At 38.6% G+C, this 24798-nt stretch overlaps 1 protein-coding gene across 1 annotated transcript; it reads left to right on the plus strand.

Moving 5' to 3' along the window:
• Positions 1-430: 430 nt before the first annotated feature.
• Positions 431-24755, plus strand: LOC134658860 (CCAAT/enhancer-binding protein zeta). The gene is made up of 21 exons (XM_063514531.1): positions 431-695; positions 826-937; positions 1110-1210; positions 1583-1670; positions 2990-3163; positions 4656-4765; positions 6011-6156; positions 7455-7590; positions 8183-8388; positions 9171-9345; positions 10810-10905; positions 11991-12132; positions 14795-14994; positions 16684-16819; positions 18896-19069; positions 20231-20315; positions 21650-21765; positions 23126-23287; positions 23945-24013; positions 24204-24293; positions 24436-24755. The coding sequence occupies exons 1-21, from the start codon at positions 537-539 to the stop codon at positions 24753-24755; spliced, it is 2997 nt and encodes a 998-aa protein (XP_063370601.1). The 5' UTR covers positions 431-536.
• The last annotated feature ends 43 nt before the right edge of the window (positions 24756-24798 follow it).

The following is a 24798-nucleotide window of genomic DNA, read 5'->3' on the forward strand; positions in this document are numbered from 1 at the left end:
TAAAAAACTTTAAGTTGTTATAATAAAGTGCATATTTGTGTATCATTATATGACACACCTCGTATTGCCACATATTGCCAGAACAAAAAAACCAGGACATGTCAATTAGTCTTGCACAAGGAGCTTATAGCTTTTGCATGTTGAAGCCAAAACAAGCGCGCAAGTCCAGCGGCTCGAACATGAACTAGAAAGAGCCTCCAATATCCATAGTAGCCCGCGCGACTTGTGCGTCTGAGGCAGTGAACAGATAAACAAATAACGGGCACATGCACATAATTTTGACATAAAAACTTGATCATATCATATTTTTCTAATCACATATGGTTACCAAAAAACGATTTCTAATTTTTGAGTATCGAGCTCCTAGTGCAAGTAACTTATCTGTAAAATTCGGACCCGTGGTTGCTAGCTGTCAATGTCAAGTGTCAAATAACTGACTGTCAATGTCATGCTGTGTGTGTTCTTATGAACCGCAACGCACGTGTTTTATTGGGAAAAATATAGTTTAAATGTGTTTTACTACGATATAACTCAAAATGAAGCATAAAAGATTTGAGGAGAATATATTAGTTGACGAGGCATACACAAATTACGGAACAGAGGATAAAAATGCCGACCATAAAAAGGGAACTGGTATCGCGAAGAATTTTGCTGAAAGTCTCGAATATGGGGAGAAAAAGAAGTGGTACCAGCAGGTAAATCATGTTAACGCATACTTATAAAACTAGTTTTATCATACCATATAGAAATTTGAAGAATTTAAGTCGAAATAAAACGAAATGCTACTATCAAGAATGACGACTTACCTTACATACATTTTTTCAGATGCCAGAGGAACCAGCTACAATAACTAAGACATTAAGTCAGGATAAGATAGAGGAGATGCGGAAAGAGGCAAACAGTGCTTTACATGGCGACACTTTAGCGTATGAAACTAGTAAGTAATCAAGACTATGCATTTAAAATTCTATTTTTATTAACCATGATTAAAATTCCATTTTTATTAAAAATTTAGCGGCTGGTGTTAGCAGTTAAGTTAATGGTACAGGCAACTTTTCTTTCATGTATCACATCAATTTCAGTTTAAAGTTTGTGAATGTTTGTTTCAGAATCAAGCAGAAATGGTTCATCGGACCACCAGTGGGCCCGCACTTTACTGAACAAAGGAGCCATCGGAGACAGAGTCGCAGCAGCTACTATTTTAATTCAGGTAAACTTGTGATAACTTCTTTTTAGAGTTATTAACCTAAGCTAAATGATTAGCATTGTGAGTAAAAATTTATTTATTTATTTATAGCCTTATATCAGAAATACATTTTTTTTAAATACTATATCTAAAGTTTTCCTTAATCTACGATAACCGTTTCTGTGTGCCTTTGGGCAAAGGCCTGTGAGCTGTGAGTAAAAATAACAAAGAATAAATAAAATAACTTTGTATTTTTGATACACCAGCCAATTTTGGCACTTTTATAGGTTTAATTTCAACTGATGCCACTGTTATATTTTGTGGTGGTTCTTAATTTAGTATTATTTTTGGAAGATTATGTGATTTGCTAAATTATAAAGTTAAATGTGTTTTCAGGACAACCCTATTTACAACATGACAGCGCTAAGGAACTTAGTGAATAATGTGAAACCAGCCAAGAAGAAAGATGGGCTTGTCATTATTGGTAAGGGAACAATCATTTACTGAGTTTAACCTTCTCAGAATTCTCAAATATTACGGCTAAGGTCAAAAAAACCATCCTGGATAGATACTATTCCACACTCATGTTTGATTAAACTGTACAGTCAGCAGCAGAAGTTGCTAAGCGGGCCAGGTGTTCAAAATTATCTTGACGCGACCTTTTTGTTAAGAGACTAAGAGTGTGTCAAGGTAATTTTGAACACCGCGGCCGCTTAGCAACTTCTGCTGCTGGCTGTATCCCACCAAAAAAAATTTTCATGTAAAATTTTGCCAGGCTGAGATTATATGGCCTTAGATCTCATGTAGAGCCAGGCTTTTAACTATGGAAGCCCTAACTTCTGCCGTTTCCTTACTACAAAAGCGGCCAAGTGCGAGTCGGACTCGCCCATGAAGGGTTCCGTATTTAGGCGATTTATGACGTATTAAAAAAAAACTACTTACTAGATCTCGTTCAAACCAATTTTCGGTGGAAGATTACATGGTTGGGAGAAACGCGCCGAGATGAGACCCGAATGGCGTCACGACATTAAAGTCGGAACTTCAAAACATGACGACGACTGGCTTGAAAGCCTGAAGCAGAAAAGTCTTCGTCGTGCTCTACCACCTCCAGCGGACTCGCGTTTTGTGTGCGATCGATGTGGCAAGAAATGCCGCGCGGCTATAGGACTCTATAGCCATCGACGGCGTTGCGTAACCCCGTAAACCCACAAGCGCCGCAACAAACATCTACAACAGATGCTGTGGCCAATGATGATGATGATGATGATGATATTTTTTTTAGTTTTATCATTCTCTTATTTTAGAAGTTACAGGGGGGGGGGGGACACACAATTTACCACTTTGGAAGTGTCTCTCGCGCAAACTATTCAGTTTAGAAAAAAATGATATTAGAAACCTCAATATCATTTTTGAAGACCTATCCATAGATACCCCACACGTATGGGTTTGACGAAAAAAAAATTTTTTAGTTTCAGTTCGAAGTATGGGGAACCCCAAAAAATTATTGTTTTTTTTCTATTTTTGTGTGAAAATCTTAATGCGGTTCACAGAATACATCTACTTACCAAGTTTCAACAGTATAATTCTTATAGTTTCGGAGAAAAGTGGCTGTGACATACGGTCGGACAGACAGACGGACAGACGGACAGACAGACAGACAGACATGACGAATCTATAAGGGTTCCGTTTTTTAACCCTAAAAACGATTGTATAACAGAAAAGTAATTAACAATGAATCAAATTTTCACTTTACGCCCATGTGACAGTAGCAAAAGATTAGTTATGGTATACATTTCTTTACAGATGCCCTCTCTGAGCTCCTGATCACAGATCTACTAATCCCAGACGTGAAACTTCGCACATTTGAGCAACATGCCTTAGGACATGTTGACGAAATGACCTCAGGCAACAAGCAGGCTCGCCGGAATATTCTCAAGCTCTGGTTTTATGAAGACCAACTTAAAGAGCTCTATGGAAGTAAGTTATTTCGTTAGCAGGCCATCTTTCTTACTCCTCTGGTGCAGTGACCCAATGTGTGTCGTGTGTCTTGGCCTCCAACTTTCGCCACTGATCCCGGTCCTGTGCTTGCGTCGCCAGTCTTCAACCTTCAGCGGCTTCAGCCATCTTTCTGGTCTGTCAATAGTAGCCAAGTGAGCTAAATTGGTCTTCACATAACAAAGTTATGACAGAATAATTTTAAATAGCTTGCATGCTGAGTGAACTGATGCTATAGGCTCAGCGAACTGTGTATTTATCCAATAATTCCTAACTTTGACTTTGTTTTTAGGTGGCCTAGAATACTATTCTGTAATTACTTAAATACTACACAACTTTGGGAACAAATCAAATTATTTTGTTAAATATTTTGATTTGTGTTTTTTAAGTAGTCACACTACTATATATAAATTATAAACTGAAATAGATGTCATATATTAAAGAAAAAGTGACGAAGCCCTCCATTGGTGAAGGCCGGATTCGGTTACTTTTACTGTAATATATGACACCTATTTCAGTTTATTACTAACAACATCTACACAAGATTTATGATTTACATATACGTCTATAGTACATTATTGTCGAGGTTCGGAAGTAGCTACTTGCAGGCTGAGGATTCGTTTTAAACGGACGACCTTGGGAGTCCGTTTAATTGAATCCGAAGCCAGCAAGTAGCCTTCCAGCCGAGTCATATATAGTGCTTTTCTCAAAAATGGTGCAAGAAATAGAAATATTTTACAGAACTTACAGAAGCAACGTTCTAATTTTCACAGAAAAAAATACAACCATTAAAAAAAATTGTTTGCCGCCTTTAAAAAAAAAGAAGTGTATTTTCCTGCTGAAAATACGCCAACCTATTTGAGACACCTAAATAGTCGCGGTACCAACATTAAGCCTGTAACAGACTATCGCACCGCACCGCGACCTTGGAGCGTCGCACCCATAAGTGAGAGCGAGAAAGAGATATCTGTTTCACCCATAAGTGAGAGGGAGAAAGAGATATCTGTTTCTCGCTCTCACTTATGGGTGCGACGCTCCAAGGTCGCGGTGCGGTGCGATAGTCTGTTATAGGCTTTATAAAATAAGTGCTGATCATCTGTTTGGCTGTTTAAGGGACCTATGCCTTCATTTGATATGGCCATTTAAAGTTTTAAAAAGTTTGGAACTCGTTAAATAATGGAATTTGTATGCGACATTGCAGTCCCGAAATCGAGACTGCAATGTTTTTAACTTTTTAATTTTTTGAATGACCATAAACTACGCACTTCGCGACCTATTTTTTAACCGGCAACGTCGACTTTGCCGTCCATTTTTGAGAAAAATATGTTTTTCTCAAAAATGGACGGCAAAGTCGACGTTGCCGGTTAAAAAATAGGTCGCGAAGTGCTCCCAAGGTCGTCCGTTTAAAACGAATCCTCAGCCTGCAAGTAGCTACTTCCGAACCTCGACAATAATGTACTAATGTTGTTTTCAGCGTATGTGGAGGCCTTGAACAAGTTCGCTCACGACTCCGTGGAGGCCAACAAGGAAAAAGCTGTCAGCTCCATGTCCTATCTGCTCATGCATCATCCTGAACGAGAAAAGGTATGAACCCTTTAACGGTCATAAATTACACAAAATTGCACCTTACCACGTTAAAATAAAGTTCAAAATCATTGTGGGAAATATACTCCCTTTGTTTGTTATCCAAAGGGAAAAAGTAATGAGGCCGAGGTGCTCAAAAATATCTGAACACGCACTTTATCGCCTTGACAATAGAGGCGGGTTCAGATATTTGTGAGCGCCATGGCTGCTCCGATATATCTGACGGCGAATGTACTTTAGCTAGAAAAAAAAGCTGGTGCGATCTGTCATCCTTGTTTTCTCATTACATTTTACATTTGACATGTATGTAAAAAATACAGTCAAAACTTTAAATACTTATTTTTGTCCTCCATGCGGAAAGCGTCAATTTTCGGCACGCTGCGCTAAACGAAGTTGCCGCTTTCCGGCTCCGTCGAACAGAAAAGTAGCATAATTTAATTAAACACACACCTCGGCCAGAATAAGTAAGCTTCAGATCACATGTTTGTCGAACTCGGCTTCGTCTCGGCCACCAATTCCATGTGTTATATACTATTATGTGTTCCGTTCTAAAGTGTCATTCAATAGAACTTGCTAACTATGTAAACAAAAGTTACTAGTAATTTGACATTCAGTGTCAATTTTAGTATGGCGGTTTGTTTACATAGTTAGCAAGTTCTATTGAATGACACTTTACGTCCGACATCTTTATGAGAGAGTAAGGGATCATTTAGACTGGTCGAGAACTCGCATGCGAGTTTGATTACGTTGCGCCGTTTGATCGGTCGGCCGAATTGGTGTAACCTCAATGGTCCGCAATGTAACTAAAACCGTATACGAGTTCGTGCGCCGTCTAAATGAGCCCTAACGTTCGTTGCCGACCGATAGATGAAAGTTTAATTCTTTTTAGGGTTCCGTACCCAAAGGGTAAAAACGGGACCCTATTACTAAGACTCCGCTGTCCGTCCGTCCGTCCGTCTGTCACCAGGCTGTATCTCACGAACCGTGATAGCTAGACAGTTGAAATTTTCATAGATGATGTATTTCTGTTGCCGCTATAACAACAAATACTAAAAACAGAATAAAATAAAGATTTAAGTTGGGCTCCCATACAACAAACGTGATTTTTGACCGAAGTTAAGCAACGTCGGGCGGGGTCAGTACTTGGATGGGTGACCGTTTTTTTGCTTGTTTTGCTCTATTTTTTGTTGATGGTGCGGAACCCTCCGTGCGCGAGTCCGACTCGCACTTGGCCGGTTTTTTCAGATGCTGTTAACGAGTATTATAAACAAGCTCGGAGACCCAGCGCAGTCAGTAGCCTCGAAGGTCATCTACCATCTCTGCCAGTTGCTGTACAACCATCCCAACATGAAGGCTGTTGTGTTGGCCGATATTGAGAAGATGCTTTTCAGGTAATGTTCTTTTTAGGGTTCCGTCAGGCGTGGCTCACTCCGCGATTTCGTCGCTTTGCTACAGGTAGCTAAAAGTACATCCGTTCCACACCAATTTTGGTGGCTAGCCATAAGCCGCGCGTGGCGCTGTCGCCACCTAGCGGCCATATCTGTGCTGATCGTAACAGACGCGTTTTGTTAGAGAGTGAGTCTTCTGTACCTAGTACTATTATTTATTATGTGGTTCCGTACCCAAAAGGTAAAAACGGGACCCTATTACTAAGACTCCACTGTCAATCTGTCTGTCTGTCACCAGGCTGTATCTCATGAACCGTGATAGCTAGACAGTTGAAATTCACAGATGATGTATTTCTGATGCCGCTATAACTAAAAACAGAATAAATTAAATATTTTAGTGAGGCTCCCATACAACAAACGCGATTTTTTGGCGTAATCGTACGGAACCCTTCGTACGCGATTCCAACTCGCACTTGGCTGGCTTTTTTTAATGAGGTATAACGAGTGATTTTACGACCTAGCTGTACTCCTAAGCAATGAATATGTAAGCTTTACTTTTTCAAAGTGATGCTTCTAACCAGGGATGTTGCGAACATCCGCATCCGCATCCGCAACCGCGGAACTTCCGCATTATTTTCAACATCCGCATCCGCATCCGCATAAAATCGATGCGGATTTAATGCGGATGCGGATGTGGAACAGGTCGGTACAGGAACGTCTTAGCATCGGCGTAAGTGCTAGACTGCTAGGTAATTTAGTCATTAACAAAAAAAACCTATTAGAAATGAGCAGTCAAGCGTGAGTGGGACTTAATGTACGGAACCCTTGGAACGCGAGTCCGACTCGCACTTGGCCGGTTTTTTGAAATATAAATTACTAAAATGTAATATTTGACGTTTTTTATGGTACTATCTTGACATCCGCATCCGCATCCGCATCCGCGGATGTGAGCTTTGAAAAATCCGCATCCGCATCCGCATCCGCGGATGTCAAAAAATCGGCATCCGCAACATCCCTGCTTCTAACTAAAAGTACATCTGACAAGTAGAATCATTATTATAATTTTCATAATTACAATCTTCCATCATAATTAGTATAATTACCATCCCCCATTATCATTGTCATCCCTATTATCATTACCATCTGCCATCATAATTACCTTCCACCATATATAACTCATCCTGAACTACTTTCACTATAAGATTAAGTCCGAAATCTCGAAAAAACTGGCTTCAACCACTTATTATACTAAGTTTATGATTTACTCCTTAAATTAATTTAATTCATATTCTTCTTTCTAGAACGAACATATCTCCGCGAGCGCAGTACTACGGCATTTGTTTCCTGAATCAGTTCTTCTTGGGCAAAGACGACGCGAGGATAGCGGAGAACCTTATCAGGATATATTTCTCGTTCTTCAAGGCTTCTATCAAGAAAGTAAGATACTTAAGATGTTGAGGCACGTAAATAAGTGTGAAATATTGTGGTCACAAATTTGACGGCTGAAGTATATGTGAAGCATACATTTTGCGGTATATTAACACACAAAAATAAAAATAAAAACAACATAATAACACTTACTAAACCTACTACACTATGCTACAGGTAAAAAAATTGCCCTAAATCGCCGTCAACGGGCAGGGTGCACGCTTTTCCTCGCAATTTTGCGGTAATTTGATTATCAAGCTTTAATGATAAAGATAAGATAAAAGATAGTTTATTCAAGTAGGCATAATTACAATGCGCTTATGAACGTCAAATAAAGCTAGGTAGACCAGCTCCAACCCTAACGTGTTATAACCCAATAACCGCATAATACGAGGCAGAATGATGATTTGCTTAATAGGAACTATTACTGTCTTCTTCCCCGGAACTTAAAATATCCGTACCAAATTTCATCTAAACTAGTTAAGTGGTTTAACCGTGAAGAGGTAACTGACAGACTTGCTTTCGGGTTTATAATATGAGTAGGGATTTTCATAAGTGCAGTATGACGAACGAGAATTAATTAATGTTGAACTGTTTGCAGGGCGACATCGACTCTCGCCTGATGTCAGCCATTTTGACCGGCGTGAAGCGCGCCTACCCGTTCGCGGACAAGGCACGACTGGCCGAAACTCCCGCGCACATCGACGCTATACACAAACTGGTGCATTTAGCTACAGTTAATATTGCTATTCATGCGTTAGCGCTGCTGTTTCATATTAGTGATGCTTCTAAAGGAACTTCTGACAGGTAAAAACGTTGTTACCATTTTCATCATCATTACCATCCCCCGTTATCATTACCATCCCCCATCATAATTACCTTCCACTATTGTTTTTCGCGTCATTGCCAAAATTATCATCGTTAAAAATATAGACGCTATATACAGTCAGCAGCAGAAGTTGCTAAGCGGGCGAGGTGTTCAAAATTACCTTGACGCGCTCTTATTCTCTTAACAATAAAGTCGCGTCAAGATCATTTTGAACACCTCGCCCGCTTAGCAACTATTGCTGCTGACTGTACATAGGTCACTAGATAAGTTTTGCAATATAGACAAATATGAAGCAAAAGTGGTGGTCTATCACTATCACATATACTTTTTAAAACTATATTTCTATAGACAATGTTTGGCCGGAAAACATTTACTTTCTTTTTAAATTTACTTATTAAAAACATATTAAAATTTTTAAAACGTCGGTGTGGTGTGGCCTAATTTTACGAACATTTTATACAACATTTTCGTTTCATACAAAGTTTAAATTTTTTAATATTAAATATAATTAAATAAATAATAGTTATTTTCGATACAAGTGCGAAAAAGAGGAAATTCGAAACGAGTGGCGATAAATTAAAACACGACCGAAGGGAGTGTTTTAAATCGACACGAGTTGCGAATTACCTATTCGCACGTGTATCGAACAACGTTTTACAGTACATATGGCACTTTAAAGTTTCGACATACGCACGAAAAGTGCTATTTTACGCACTAGTGCGGAAAAGTAGCCCCATATGTACTGTAAAATAACTTTTAGATACTACACATCCCTATACCGCAAGCTGACCAGCCCTGACATATTCACCACGTCCCATTCGGCGTTGCTCTTCTCGCTCATATACAAGTCGTTGAAGCAGGACAACAACGTGCCACGAGTGACGGCCATTATAAAAAGATTGTTGCAGTTGTGTTGCCAGATGACGCCAGCACAGGTGAGCTAAAGCATAGAGAAATATAGTAAGACAAGAGTGCTCACTCCATACATCAGTTCAGACTATTAATTTCAGTGTCTACATCTAGCATCGAGTAGCGGAACTATCAGTACTGCTACTTGACAATAGATGTAGCACCGACCGGAAAGTCTTATCTCAACAGCATAAGACTTTCCGGTCGGTGGCGACATCTATTGTCAAGTGGCAATACTGATAGTAGTGATAGTTCCGCTACTCGATACTAGATGCTAATAGTCTTTTTGGTACTAAAGCTGATGTATGGAGTGAGCACTCTATGTATTTTTTTCTCTATGGCTAAAGAAAACCCAAGTCACTGAAGCATAGACTAGGAATCCTCTAGACTGAGTTTAGAGCAATTATTTCATGAAACCGATGCTGCCAAAAATACGGGGGTGCGGGGGACGAGGTGAGCGAATCCCGTGCCGTGATTGGTCTGTTCAAAGACACGGACCAATTACGGCACGGGATTGACTCGAAGATGGAGTAAAACTACCGTATAAGTGGCAGAGGGGGTAGCGTTACTATGCTCAGTCTAGAGGATTCCTAGTCTATACACTGAAGTTACCTTCACATATTTTATGATACACACTTTTATTGCTGACGTTACTTCAACTATAAGCGTTCTTCCACGGAATACGGTATTATACTGTATTTAAAATAAATTATTTTGCACCGTGCGTGAAATAAAGCACCAGATAATATTTAGAAAAACACAGATAGGAGTGATTTTTAAACACACGTTCTATTTAATAAATCGGATAGAAATATAAAAAGTAGGTGAGTTTATGAGTTGACCGTGACCGCGTGACGTCACGATGTAATGTTTCATATAAATTCCATATTAGCAAATCGTTTTGACAGTTCTAAAAAAACCGGCCAAGTGCGAGTCGGACTCGCACACGGAGGGTTCCGCACCATCAACAAAAAATAGAGCAAAACAAGCAAAAAAACGGTCACCCATCCAAGTACTGACCCCGCCCGACGTTGCTTAACTTCGGTAAAAAAATCACGTTTGTTGTATGGGAGCCCCACTTAAATCTTTATTTTATTCTGATTTTAGTATTTGTTGTTATAGCGGCAACAGAAATACATCATCTGTGAAAATTTCAACTGTCTAGCTATCACGGTTCGTGAGATACAGCCTGGTGACAGACGGACGGACGGACGGACGGACGGACAGCGGAGTCTTAGTAATAGGGTCCCGTTTTTACGCTTTGGGTACGGAACCCTAAAAAAATTGATAACCTCCTTCTTTGAGATTTGGAAGTCGGTTAAAAAGTAGGTGAGTTTATGAGTTGACCGTGACCGTGACGTCACGATGTAATGTTTCATATAAATTCCATATTAGCAAATCGTTTTGACAGTTCTAAAAAAGTAACTGTTTTGACTAGTAGGAAAATACCCTATTGAAAAGTTGATTTAGCTTTTTTTATATTGTTGCAGGCTTGCGGTATGCTTTTCCTGGTGTCGCAAGTGTTGAAGGATGGCGCGAAGAAAGAGGCGGCCAGGCTGGTGTGGACTGAAAGAGAAATTAAAGAGGTAAACAACAACACGCTACGCAACATGGCAAATTGACACATTGTGTTAATTTTTAGAAATATCCACCTTTGAAAAATAAATGAAAAAAAAAAAAAAAAAACAATTAAGTTGAAATTTGGCACACTATATGTAAGTTTGTGACCCAAAGACGGACGTGTAATGTAAACAAATGAATTATAAATACGGAGCCCACTTTTGGGGTAAATGAGAAAATAAAATAAAATAATTCAAACCATATCGTGTTACATATCAAATGAAAGAGCTCGTTGTAAGAATCTCAAATATATATTTTTTTATAATTTTAAGATAAATAGTTTAGCAGTTATTCAAGAAAATAGGCAAAAAATTACCATTCCCCCCTTTATCTCCGAAACTACTGGGTCTAAAATTTTGAAAAAATAAACACAAAAATAGTTCTTTACATATGACAGAAAATTGGAAAACCTATTAGAAATGTGCAATCAAGCGTGAGTCGGACTTAATTACTTCGTTTTTGATCGGACCCCTACGGATTTTTAATAGACATTTCACTCAAGTGTCACATAAAAAATACATCGTTAAAAATTGTGTAATGTACGGAACCCTAGGAACGCGAGTCCGACTCGCACTTGGCCGGTTTTTTTATTAAAATATGCTTGCAAAGTGCGCGTCGTCCTGACACCCTGTGGCATAAAACGAAAACTTACAACTTCACATTGATATTTAATGTCAATAAGCATGTGCTGTCCCCTACAGTAGGTACACGCTTATATCCTCTAGTTCAGTGGTTCCTAACCTGGGGGTAATTACCCCCGTGGGGGTAAAACTGGTATTTTACGGGGGTAATAAGCTAACCTAATTTAACAATACAACAAACGTACACGTTTTATTTTTTATTACCACATTGGGAGGAGGGGTAAAATCAGGTTCCCTAGTTAGTCATTGGGGTAACCGGACTGAAAAGGTTAGGAACCACTGCTGTAGTCTATTAGTATACTAAGATTCTCACAAGAGACCTGTAAGTATAAGTTCGTTTTAACATTATTTCAATTAAAATGAAGATTTTTATTACATTTTATGCTAGATATTATCATGTTTATTTCTAGCAACCAAAGGAAGAACCTGAAGAGTTAAATGAAACAGATACAGAAGAGAACGAGACAGCAGACAGCGTAGAGAAGACAGAAGAACAAGTGGAGCAGAAGAAAATAGACCTGCTCAAGGGGGATAAGAAGGATTTGCTTATGGGTAAGAGATTCCACATAATTCTCATTCTTTATTAGGAACTAGCGACCCGCCCCGGCTTCGCACGGGTTAACAAATTATCAGTGATCGGGGATTTCTATGCCACTTGGGGTGAATGACCTCAATCATTATGCTGGTATGGATATGCCGCGGGATTCCGGGATTCGTGTGCGATATAGGAGAGTGTTTTGGCATGTTATATATTATTAATATTAATAATTGAAAATTTTAAATTGAAAAATTGAAAACTTAATAATTTTTTGGATAATATTTTTTTCTTTAAATCATAACCAACACTGTTTTTTACAGTCCTTTATAAACGAATTACCAACACCGAAATAGCGTTTACTTTTCGAACAGTTTTGTTCCTATCGCGGGCCAAGTGGCGTATCCATATTACCATTTCGACTTGATATCCCGCGGTGTGGCATAGAAATCCCCGATCACTGCAAATTATACATAAACCCTCTTGAATCACTCTATCTATTAAAAAAAACCGCATCAAAATCCGTTGCGTAGTTTTAAAGATCTAAGCGTACATAGGGACAGACAGACAGCGGGAAGCGACTTTGTTTTATACTATGTAGTGAAACCACACCCTCCAACGCGTAAAGAAAATAATAGACCTGCTGAAGGATTTGCTAATGGGTAAGATATTCCTTATTTTTCAATTTTGTATATAAGGAACTTAGGCGAGCCAGAATTACGCAAAAACGGTAATAAAACCTAAATTTTGGGTTTTCATCATATTTTTTCTATAATATGATTTAGTCTAACAAAAAAAACCGGCCAAGTGCGAGTCGGACTCGCGCACGGAGGGTTCCGCACCATCAACAAAAAATAGAGCAAAAAAATCGTGTTTGTTGTATGGGAGCCCCCCTTAAATATTTATTTTATTTTAGTTTTAGTATTTGTTGTTGACGGACGGACGGACGGACGGACGGACAGCGAAGTCTTAGTAATAGGGTCCCGTTTTTTACCCTTTGGGTACGGAACCCTAAAAAGAGTTAAAAATATTATCTAGGAAACACCAGATGTCTTGTCAAATATATTTTTGCAATAGGGAGTATTACTGCAATGTTTTGCCGCCAGAGTGCAGCACTAGTGACTTAAGTATACTATAGAGTAACTTATACATACTCGTACTGCACCTTAAACTGTTTTTTTACCAGTTTTCACAGACAATCAAATATGACATTGATACATCAAGGCGGTTTGTTTACAAAGGGCCTACCGGGAAACGCGAAATCAAAACTCATCTATCTGCCTCTTTATCGCTCGAATATGCAAGAGTGATAGAGAGGTTAGATAACAAAAGTTCTACTCTCTCGTTTGCGGTAGACCCTTAGATTGTGACTTATCGTGGGAGTGGCGCCCCCTACGCAGACTTTCGCGTAATACTCCCTATTTACATGTAGGCAAATGGTCAACTAAAACACGTAGGCAAACGGGCAACAAAAATATCGGAGCGTACAAGGTGTTCACAAATATCTGAACACGCCTCTATTGTCAAGGCGTTAGAGTGCGTGTTCACATATTGTGAACACCTTGGCCGCTCCGATATATCCGATGGCGACTGTATAAATAGTTCGATATGCTATCCAAGTATCCATGCTTTGTTCGTAATATCTTGGCCTTTATTTGCTGACTCCGCAATAGGCTAGATGACAAATTTTCATTTATGGTATCAATCAATCAGGTTTGTTTTTAGGATCAAATGTCTATATGGGACCCATTGCATTAAACATTAAAGCAATACAAAAGTCAGAAATGATAGTCGAAGTCCGACAGTCGTACTTCACTCGCGAAACGCCCCGAACAAAACGCTATGTGAACGTGACGTCAAGGTCACCGAGAGTGCATCTTGAAGTATGAACAAAACAAGGAAATTGCATTTTTGTTGGTGAAATATTGCGTTTATGTATATAGTTGCTCTACAATATTTTTTTGGATAAAATGTGAGGAATCGAATGGTATCCTTACTTATTTCGTTTTTGAAAGCTAAAAAAAAACTTTAATTTTGAAACTCTCAGGTGCTGTACTTTTGTATTATTTCCATATTTTTTTGAATATCTAGAATATTGTGATAAATTGCTTAAATGCTATAGCTGGTCAACCAAATCTTGTCAGTAAAAAAAAGGCGCGAAATTCAAATTTTCTATGGGACGATATCCCTTCGCGCCTACATTTTTAGGGTTCCGTACCCAAAGGGTAAAAACGGGACCCTATTACTAAGACTCCGCTGTCCGTCCGTCCGTCCGTCCTTCCGTCTGTCACCAGGCTGTATCTCACGAACCGTGATAGTTAGACAGTTGAAATTTTCACAGATGATATATTTCTGTTGCCGCTATAACAACAAATACTAAAAACAGAATAAAATAAAGATTTAAGTGGGGCTCCCATACAACAAACGTGATTTTTGACCGAAGTTAAGCATCGTCGGGCGGAGTCAGTACTTGGATGGGTGACCGTTTTTTTGCTTGTTTTGCTCTATATTTGATGGTGAGGAACCCTCCGTGCGCGAGTCCGACTCGCACTTGGCCGGTTTTTTCAAATTTGCCGCCTTTTTCTACTGTCAAGATCTGGTTGACCAAGTACATCTATTTTACTAGATTTTGTTATATAATTCAACATGTGTCATCATCCCTATTTCTGTAATTTTCAGACGACGACGATGAAACGTATGTGGACCTCAAGGTAGATGACCAGGGCAACATAAAACCGAAGAAACGTAAACCAACCGCCGCCGTCGCTGGATGGTACCACGCCAGACTCAAAAACGAGGATATACAGGATAAACAGGATACGGGGGATAAGGAAGTGGCTGCTAAGATACAGTTGAAGAAGACTATTAATAGTGAAAAGGTGAGTTATACAGGGTGCTTCCTGTAACAGGAGCAATAAATTAAACTAAAGGCTGTACTCCTCAAACTGACCAACATTTGTTCAGCAACTTTGAAAAATTATGAAACCTTTAGACTATTACTATTATTGACGAAACCTGAGGTGGATGAGCTTTCTGTATGATGACGAAGCCTGCGCTGTGGATCTGTAGGTACCTATGCTGTTATTATTATATTGTATGTGTAGGATAATTCGGTGCTCTTCAATGAAGTAGACGGTTTGACGTATAATTATTAATTTAAAGTCAATAGTAATAGTATGTGTTATTATATTTCCTAGAATCTTTAGACTTCCTCTTTTTCATACAAAATAAATATTGCCTTCAATGTACGCTGACATCAGTGTGTTTGACGTTGCTTGTCACGCTTTACACAACACAAAATTTGCAATACATTGCGTCTTAGAATAAACTTTAAAGTGTAATAAAAATCAAAATATGAGTTATTTTCAAAAGTTGCTGAACAAATGTTGGTCAGTTTGAGGAGTACAGCCTTCAGTTTAATTTATTGCTCCTGTTACAGGAAGCAACCTGTATAGTAATTTTAAAAAATTCCTTGCCGGCATCTATATTTCCGTGCTCATATAACCCGGCAACCTTCAAATCAAGGGTGTACAGGCACCTTCTGGGCAGACTCGCTCCATCGTAGGCCACGTCTTCGCCTCGGCTACTCTGTGGCCATGAGTAAGCCCATTTATAATATATAAAAAATGGTAAGAAAATTCAAGAACCAATACAACTAATGGGTTTGCCCGGTCGAAGTATTTAGCAGATGGCGCCATCATAGCTTGCCCTGTCAATCCCTTGAATTGTGTCATGTTTTTTGAATTTTAAATGCCCTGGAAGCCAGCCCTTTAAGTCAACTCTCATAGATAAAGGGGCAAGGTATGATGGCGCCATCTATGTAAACCTTTGACAGTTGCCAACCCCATTGAACTAGCGAAGATTGTGGCCCTATGAGTGACCTATGAGTATGATGAGTTATTTTGTAAATTCCTTTTTTTAGACGCTGCAAGAAACGCATAACGACGCTTATAGTAAATTTTAAGTCTTAATATAAGTGTGCCTGTGTGCCGTATTTATTGCGAAAATCATTGTACAGTGCGGTTTTCTGCAAAAATGGCATTTAATAATCAACCGTCCCAATACGTCCCACCGATGGGCACATGATGTTTTCCTTCAAATATTACATTATGAACCTTGTATGCCTATCTATACCGTTTACCGTTTCTCAAAAGCTTGTAACTTGTAATACTATAGTTCGTTTTTTTTAGCATTAGAAAGAACTTGAAAGAAGGTAAGCGATTTGACATGTCTTTTAATTGAAAAACACTTTAAAAAAATCAATAACTATTACTTATGAAAGCAGAAAACTATAAAAGATCGTATTAGATTCATAATTGTTACGTATTTGCCGTGACTTATTTTTAAAATGTGTTTTTCAATTAAAAGACACATCAAGATTGTTTACCTTATTTCTAATGCTAAAAAAACGGAACTATAGCGGAAGTCCCTTTTTGACAGCTTTTGTTTGTATTACAAAAGTTACAAGCTTTTGACAAACAGGCCCCAGCCATCTTTAATTACTCGGCTGTCAATCCCTAATTTCCCAGGACTATAGTAACGTACCTAATAAAAAAATTTTTTGTCAGGAAATAACGGAATACAATCCCTACGCACGCAATCCAGCGTTCGCGGGCGCGGATAGAAGCGCGTATTTCGAGTTACTACCGCTATATAATCATTTCCATCCTTCAGTGAAGATGTTTGCTGAAAAACTGTTACACGGTTGGTATCCCTGTCTTGTCTGTATTGTTGGTATCTCTATATAAAAAATAATGGGCGAGGGCAGCACGGTATACAGTAGTTAACTAGATAGTGGCGGCCGAAGTAGCCAAATATTTGACGACCGGTCTGGCCTAGTGGGTAGTGACCCTGCCTGTGAAGCCGCGGTCCTGGGTTCGAATCCCGGTAAGGGCATTTATTTGTGTGACGAGCACAGATATTTGTTCCTGAGTCATGGTTGTTTTCTATGTATTTAAGTATTTGTATATTATATATATCGTTGTCTGAGTACCCACAACACAAGCTTTCTTGAGCTTACCGGGGGACTTAGTCAATTTGTGTAATAATGTCCTATAATATTTATTTATACAGGGTGATTCAGGAGACGTGAGCAGGATCAAGCCTACGCATACAGTATGTTATAAACAACTGTTTCGTACCAGTATGTGTGAGATTAACTTTAATTTATTTTACACTGCTTAAAAAAAAGTTTAAAATTTATTTACGACATTTATGGTCACCCTCTTTCTTTTATCCATAACAAGTGCTAAATTGAATGTCATCGGAGTCTGGTTACTTTTGAAAAATCGTATCTCACTAAAGTGTGACATTTTATTTTCTTCATACTCAAAGTGCTGTCATAACGGTTAAAAAGGTTTTATCTTTGTTAATTAAATATTGTAGGGTATCCATGATTGTAGATAATGAAATTTGTCCTTACCAAAAAATATAACACCAGAAAAAAAGCGTGATTGTTTTACTTAATTACTGTGGTGAACGATTCTTTTACATTTACTGATTGTGTAGGCTTAGTGCTGCTCACGTCTCATGAATCACCCTGTATATCGGAACACATCCTTAATTCACATGTTGAAATGAACCTATGTTAACAAAGGTGTGTTACGATTTTCGATATGTTTGGCCACTATATACGCAGTCTTTACCATAGGGGCACACGGGGCCCTATGGTAAAGGGCCCCCGTCCTCAGGGGGCCCCCAAGGACAGACTGTAACAGTATATTTGATTACCCATAATAAATAGAAGATCATAGTAGACAAATGTTAATTTAATTAGCTTTCTTTACTTTCCAAAGGGCCCCAAATTCTTATGTGCCCAGGGGCCCCAGCATAGTAAGACGGCCCTGTATATTATTCTTGTTCTTATATACGTCGCTATGTATTTGATATACTGATTGTACCCCTTACATTTCATTAAATTGTGTCCGGAACACCATTGTGTGTTCGAAGACTAAATTAAATATCAATACATATTATAAAACAAACTCCCCCGCCGCGTCTGTCTGTATATTCGCGATAAACTCAAAAACGACTGAACGGATTTTCACGCGGTTTTCACCTATCACTAGAGTGATTCTTGAGGAAGGTTTAGGTGTATAATTTGTAAAGGTTTTGTGTAAATTACTTGAACTACCCGTGCGAAGCCGGGGCGGGTCGCTAGTAAATAAATAAATAAATAAATATTAATGGACATTTTTACACAAATTGACTAAGCCCCACGGTAAGCTCAAGAAGGCTTGTGTTGTGGGCACTCAGACAACGATAGATATAATAATATACAAATACTTAAATACATAGAAAACAACCAAGACTCAGGAACAAATATCTGTGCTCATGACACAAATAAATGCCCTTACTGGCTAGTGTAACTAATAAAAAACAAGCAACAACGGTTGCACTTCGGGAGTGCCGATAGAAGTGAAAACTCACCTCACTATGTTACCGACGCCCGGTAACACGATACATACGTTTAGCGGAGGTATTCTATTTATTTATTAAATTATTATCATTCTCAAATAAGATCACACTTTTTCATTGACATGTTTATTTACATACTGCCATGACAACGTCAAATTATTTGAACATAGGTAAAGAGTCTTGAAAAGGAGTCCGCAACATAAATGTCAAATAACATTGAGTTTTTCTTTATTGATTTAAATGCCATTTAAATTATGAGTGGCCACCTTACGGGGCTTACGGTCACGTGATCGCCTTACGCTGTCTCGAGTTTATCATTTTTTCCCCACCTCAATAAGTTTTCTCTTCAAAAACTGTCCACAGAGCAAATAATCCAGTACAGCGGAGACCCACTGAAGGACTTTTCTGGGATCCGCTTCCTGGATCGCTTCGTGTTCAAGAACCCGAAGAAACGGGAGGACGAGCAGCGCGGGGACGTCAAAAGGGTCAAGGGGTCGCATCCCAAGTTCGCTGTTAGGAAGAATTATACCGCCAAAGGTAATTACAGGCATATGTTATTCAAATAATCCAGTACAGCGGCGACCCACTGAAAGACTTCTCCGGCATCGATTTTCTGTAGCCATACCACGTGTTTGACTCTGACATATTCGCTAACGTCTGCGTGACTTACTTTCTATACCTATATCTCGCTCGGACTAATATGCCAGTTCGAGCGAGACGCATAGGAAGTAAGTTACGCACACGCTAGCGAATATGTCAGTGTCAAACTCGTGGTATGGGTACTGGACTGCTTCGTGTTCAAGAACCCGAAGAAACGGGAGGACGAGCAGCGCGGGGACGTCAAGCGAGTCAAGGGGTCGCATCCCAAGTTCGCTGTTAGGAAGAATTATACCGCCAAAGGTAATTAAAGGCATATGTTATTCAAAAAAACAGCAAACCTCTGACCTCCTTTTTGGCAAATGAAAAAAAATTAGGGTCCTGCTATTATCTTATACCTTTAAACGAGCAATTCTTATATATATATTTATTTATATATTTATATGTATATATATTTCGGGGATCTCGGGAACGGCTCTAACGATTTCGATGAAATTTGCTATATGGGGGTTTTCGGGGGTGAAAAATCGATCTAGCTAGGTTTTATCTCTGGGAAAACGCGCATTTTTGAGATTTTATATGTTTTCCGAGCAAAGCTCGGTCTCCCAGATATTTTTCTTTTATTACTCACTTAAAAAAAACAATTTCTGCCACAGCCTTTACGTGGTTGAAAAAAAAAATACAAGGTCAATGTGGGGAATACCGTCTACATTCTACGAGCTCTTTCAACGCTACTAGAGCTTGGCTAATGAAAGTTGAGCCTGAGATTTATTTAAAACTTTTTATATGGCATCTTTTTTTCCTATCAAATAAGCTGTCAGTTTCAAGCTGTCATTTAATTTCATAGTAATTTTATTGCCAGGTGCGGTTTTTATTGAAATTCCCGCGTTATCTCAGGCTCAACTTTCATTAGCCAGACTCTAAACTCTCGAGTTTTTCATAAATTCTGAATATCATTTCCGTCCCGTGGGACTAACGGTCCATGGGATGAAATTCGAACTAACATTGATACGCCTTTAAGGGACAGAGAAAATTCCGACGTAACATAACTAATCAGTCGTTCTGTACTGGTTATCTTTATTAAGAATATTGTCATTGCAGGATTGAAGAGTCTCCCAGTGAATTCATCGTCCTACCTGAACGAGGACGCCAGTAAAATACCAGTAGACGAAAGATTCCTTTATGAGTGAGTAAACAATTGTTTTAATAGTTTTATTTCATGAGTAACTATCGCGGTAACTGAAGACAATATTATTTAAAAAGCGGCCAAGTGCGAGTCGGACTCGCCCATGAAGGGTTCCGTATTTAGGCGATTTATGACGTATTAAAAAAAAACTACTTGCTAGATCTCGTTCAAACCAATTTTCGGTGGAAGTTTACATGGTAATGTACATCATATATTTTTTTTAGTTTTATCATTCTCTTATTTTAGAAGTTACAGGGGGGGGGGACACACATTTTACCACTTTGGAAGTGTCTCTCGCGCAAACTATTCAGTTTAGAAAAAAATTATATTAGAAACCTCAATATCATTTTTGAAGCGCTATCCATAGATACCCCACATGTATGGGTTTGATGAAAAAAAATTTTTTGAGTTTCAGTTCGAAGTATGGGAAACCCCAAAAATTTATTGTTTTTTTTTTATTTTTGTGTGAAAATCTTAATGCGGTTTACAGAATACATCTACTTACCAAGTTTCAACAGTATAGTTCTTATAGTTTCGGAGAAAAGTGGCTGTGACATACGGACGGACAGACATACATGACGAATCTATAAGGGTTCCGTTTTTTGCCATTTGGCTACGGAACCCTAAAAAGGTTCAGTCCTGACATATATATCTTGATTCTGTCCTGTCTGTTTATAAATCTTTCACCGAGTTTAACACTAGACGGCGCTATATAACGCCATAAGATTTGTGGTGCAACTGAATAATCAAATATTTAATTACACAAACGGGTCTAACGCGATATAATTTCATTGTTTATTAACTAATTTCGGGTAGTTTAGTGGTGTTTTATTAATATCTCCGTTGACATTTGTTGGGACGTCAGTCTTTCCGTGACCACAGCTGGTGCAACTCAGCTGAAACGTCGGAATTAAAGGTAAAAACAATGAAATTATATCGCGTTAGACCCGTTTGTGTAATTAAATATGTGTACAAAACGCGAGAATTTAAAGTGTTGAATTATCAAACTTCAATTTTGGTTATTAAATGTACCACGCGTCCGTACATATATTTCTGCTGTCAAATTCGAGGCAAAACAAAATCTTACTACTATAGCCGGTCAAACAAGTTTGTCAGTAGATAAAGCTGCGAAATTCAAATTTTCTATGCGACGATAACCCTTCGTGCCTACATTTTTGAAAATTGTCCGCTCTTTTTTACTGACGGTAATTGCTTGTCAGAGTATATGTATACTTTTCTATTGTTAAGTAACTATTAATTGCTGGCAACACACGAAATGTCATTTTAATATCAGGGATATGGAAATATTCTTAAAATATTATTATTTGTTTCAGTTTCCTCCAAAAACGTCGCGACGCAGATGAATCAGATTCCGATAGTGATGCTGACTCCGTCACCAGTGAGGACTTCGAGAAATATCTCGACTCGGTCACAGGCACCCGAGCTACTGGTAAGATCATAAAAATACTAGCGACCAGCCCCGGCTTCGCACGGGTTAACAAATTATACATAAACCTTCCTCTTGAATCACTCTATGTATTTAAAAAAAACCGCATCTAAAGCCGTTGCGTAGTTTTAAAGATCTAAGCGTAATGGACAGACAGACAGCGGGAAGCAACTTTGTTTTATACTATTTATGTAGTGTAGTGATGATACCGATGATGGTGCTTATAAGATAACTTCCGGTCACCACACATACACTTTGTTTTTATATCTTAAATAGTTACTAAATTACACAATTCGTCATTTTAGTACAAAGTTGGTTGCATTGGTAGTAAATTGGCCATGGAACATGAACCTAGTATTTTAACTGGATCAGGCATTACGGGTGGGGGGAGATGACCGAACGGGATAGTCTTATGTATCTTTCAGTAGGAGTAGCAGCGAACGCTCTATTATTGTCACATTTTTTTTATTCCCCACCGTAAATTAGTACTTATGGATTATAGAACATACATAGACATAGAAAATTTTTATTTAACACCACATTGAAAAATGTTTACAGGCAATGCTACAAAATATTACAAGCCTTAGAATTAAACTTAAATAGGCACAAATTAATTTGTTGTTTGAATTTATGGTGGCCAACAAATAAATTCGACCAATCATAGTGTCGGATTGCGTATGTTTTGTCCCTCACGGACGCACACGTATACCACATCTATTAGGATCCTACCATCTATGGTTCCGAGAAATATCACGACTTGGTCGCAACAAGAGCTAAAGAAAAGACGCTTTCCAGAAGGATTTTCGTAAACTGACCCGCCTAGTGCTATCTCTATTGCACGCGCACAATAGGCTACATGACTAGCTTTTTTTATCGTATCAATCGATCGGGTTTGTTTTGAGGATCAAATATCTATATGGGACCCATTGCATTAAAGTAACACAAAAGTCAGAAATTGTAGTCAAAGTCCGACAGTCGCACTTCACTCGCGAAACGCCCTATACAAAACGGCCAGAGGCCGTGACGTCATCGCCCACGTAGTATGGACAAAACAAGAAAATTGCGTTTTTGTCCGTGAAATATTGCGTTTATGTATATAGTTGCTATACAATATTTTTTTTGGTGAAATGTAAGGAATCGAATGGTACCCTTACTTTTATCGTTTTTGGAAGTTAAAAAAAACTTAAGTTTTGAAACTTTCAGGTCCTGTATTTTTGTAATTTTTCAATATTTTATTTTAATATCCACATTATTGTGATAAATTGCTCGTTTGCTATCTATTTTACTAGATTTTGTTATAAAATTCAACATGTGTCATCATCCCTATTATATTGCTGTCTGTAATGTCTTCTTTTTCTAACAGCCGACGTCGACGAGGAAGAGCTAGACTTCTTGGCGGAATTGGAAACCACGAAGCAGAAACGGCCAAAGAAGAAGGGAGAAGATGATGACAAGCTTGGCAGCGATGATGATGATGATGATGAAGATGTGGAAGACGTGCCCGAGGGCGGGGATGATAGTGGAGGTATGTTTGTCAAAGGACTGTCTCATTTCAAACATAGACAGAGAATCATACTATCTTTAGCCCTTGCTACACGGTCGCCGACAAGCCTTCTAACCGTCTGACCTTGGTCAGTTTTGGTCAAATTTTGTTGGAAACAACTGTCTACACGGTCCGTCCAGACCAAGGCCACGAGGTCTGAGGGGCTTGTCGGCGACCGTGTAGCAAGGGCTTAAGTCTTACCTAGTACTAGCACCCAAAAGAAAAAGAACGAGTATCGTTTGTTTTGTCCTTATTTACTGAAGTTTTGGTTTGACCAACTATAATTACACATGGTCCCTATGATAGGTCCTTCAAGCCTTTGGTGGAGCTTAAATTAAGAAAAATTGTTAGGTTAGGTTAGGTTAAAAAAAATCTACAAACATTTTAGAACCCTTTTGTACACTTCAATTGTTATCAAGCGTAAGTGTACAAAATATCTAATTTTCGCAAAAGGACTAACAAAAGTAGACTGACCTTAGGGTAGTATTCCATCTGTCCAATTTGTGTTTTGTCTCACATTTTGCTTCAGAGAGAGAGTAAGACGCCATGAGATTGGACAAACATATTAGACAGATGGAATACCACCCACCCTTCAATGATAAACAGTATCAGTACTTTGATGTTTCGTTTTGTTAACAGATAGTGAAGACGGTGAGCTGAATATATCTGGAGACGAGGATGAACCCGTACTCTCAGGCGAAGAAGATGGTAAGACGACTCGATTTTATAAACCAACAATCTCTTAAATATACGCAGATCAAGTGGGTGGTCCGTAGATAACCGTCAACCACACACTTAAATCAAGAGATTAAGACCCATTCAGATGATTTGATATAGGACACCTATTTTGAGTTTTTCTTGCCATTTTTTATTCTTCAAACATTGCCTTTTGTTACAGAATTACTTTTAGAAGACAGCGATGAAGACGACAAGATTGGCGTACCTGGCGAAAAGTCTAAAAAGAACAAGATGAAACTGAAACTCAAAGGTTAGCACTTCAAAACAATCATATTTTTGCATCGGGGGTTATAAATACAATACCTTTTAAAAGTATATGATATTCATACAACAATATCTTTCCACCAATATCTGTGTACCTATATGAGTACTAAAATATGTTTCTGTAACAGGTAAAGATGACCTTGGTTCCCTGTTTGCATCAGCAGAAGAATTCTCGAGCCTTCTAGAAGAGACAGCTGCAAACAAGAAACAGGGCTCCAGTCAAGCCGTAGCCAACACAGACAATTCCAGCATGAAACAACTCGCATGGGAAGACAAGAGGAATCAATGGATGAAGGGCTATAACAGAAAAGTCCACGGCGCTAAAAACAAAAAGTTCAGCAAGAACAAACAAAATGGCCGGCCCAATAAAATGGCAGACAAAAAAGGCGGGAAAAGAAAAGGCGACAACTTCGGTGGCGTCGGCGGCAAGAAAAAAAAGTTCAAATGATTTGATTTTTTTCTAATAAAAACACTTTGTGTTATTCCCTGTT

Source organism: Cydia amplana, chromosome 23 (genome assembly GCF_948474715.1).
Source record: "Cydia amplana chromosome 23, ilCydAmpl1.1, whole genome shotgun sequence".
In the NCBI taxonomy this organism is placed as follows: Eukaryota; Metazoa; Arthropoda; class Insecta; order Lepidoptera; family Tortricidae; genus Cydia; species Cydia amplana.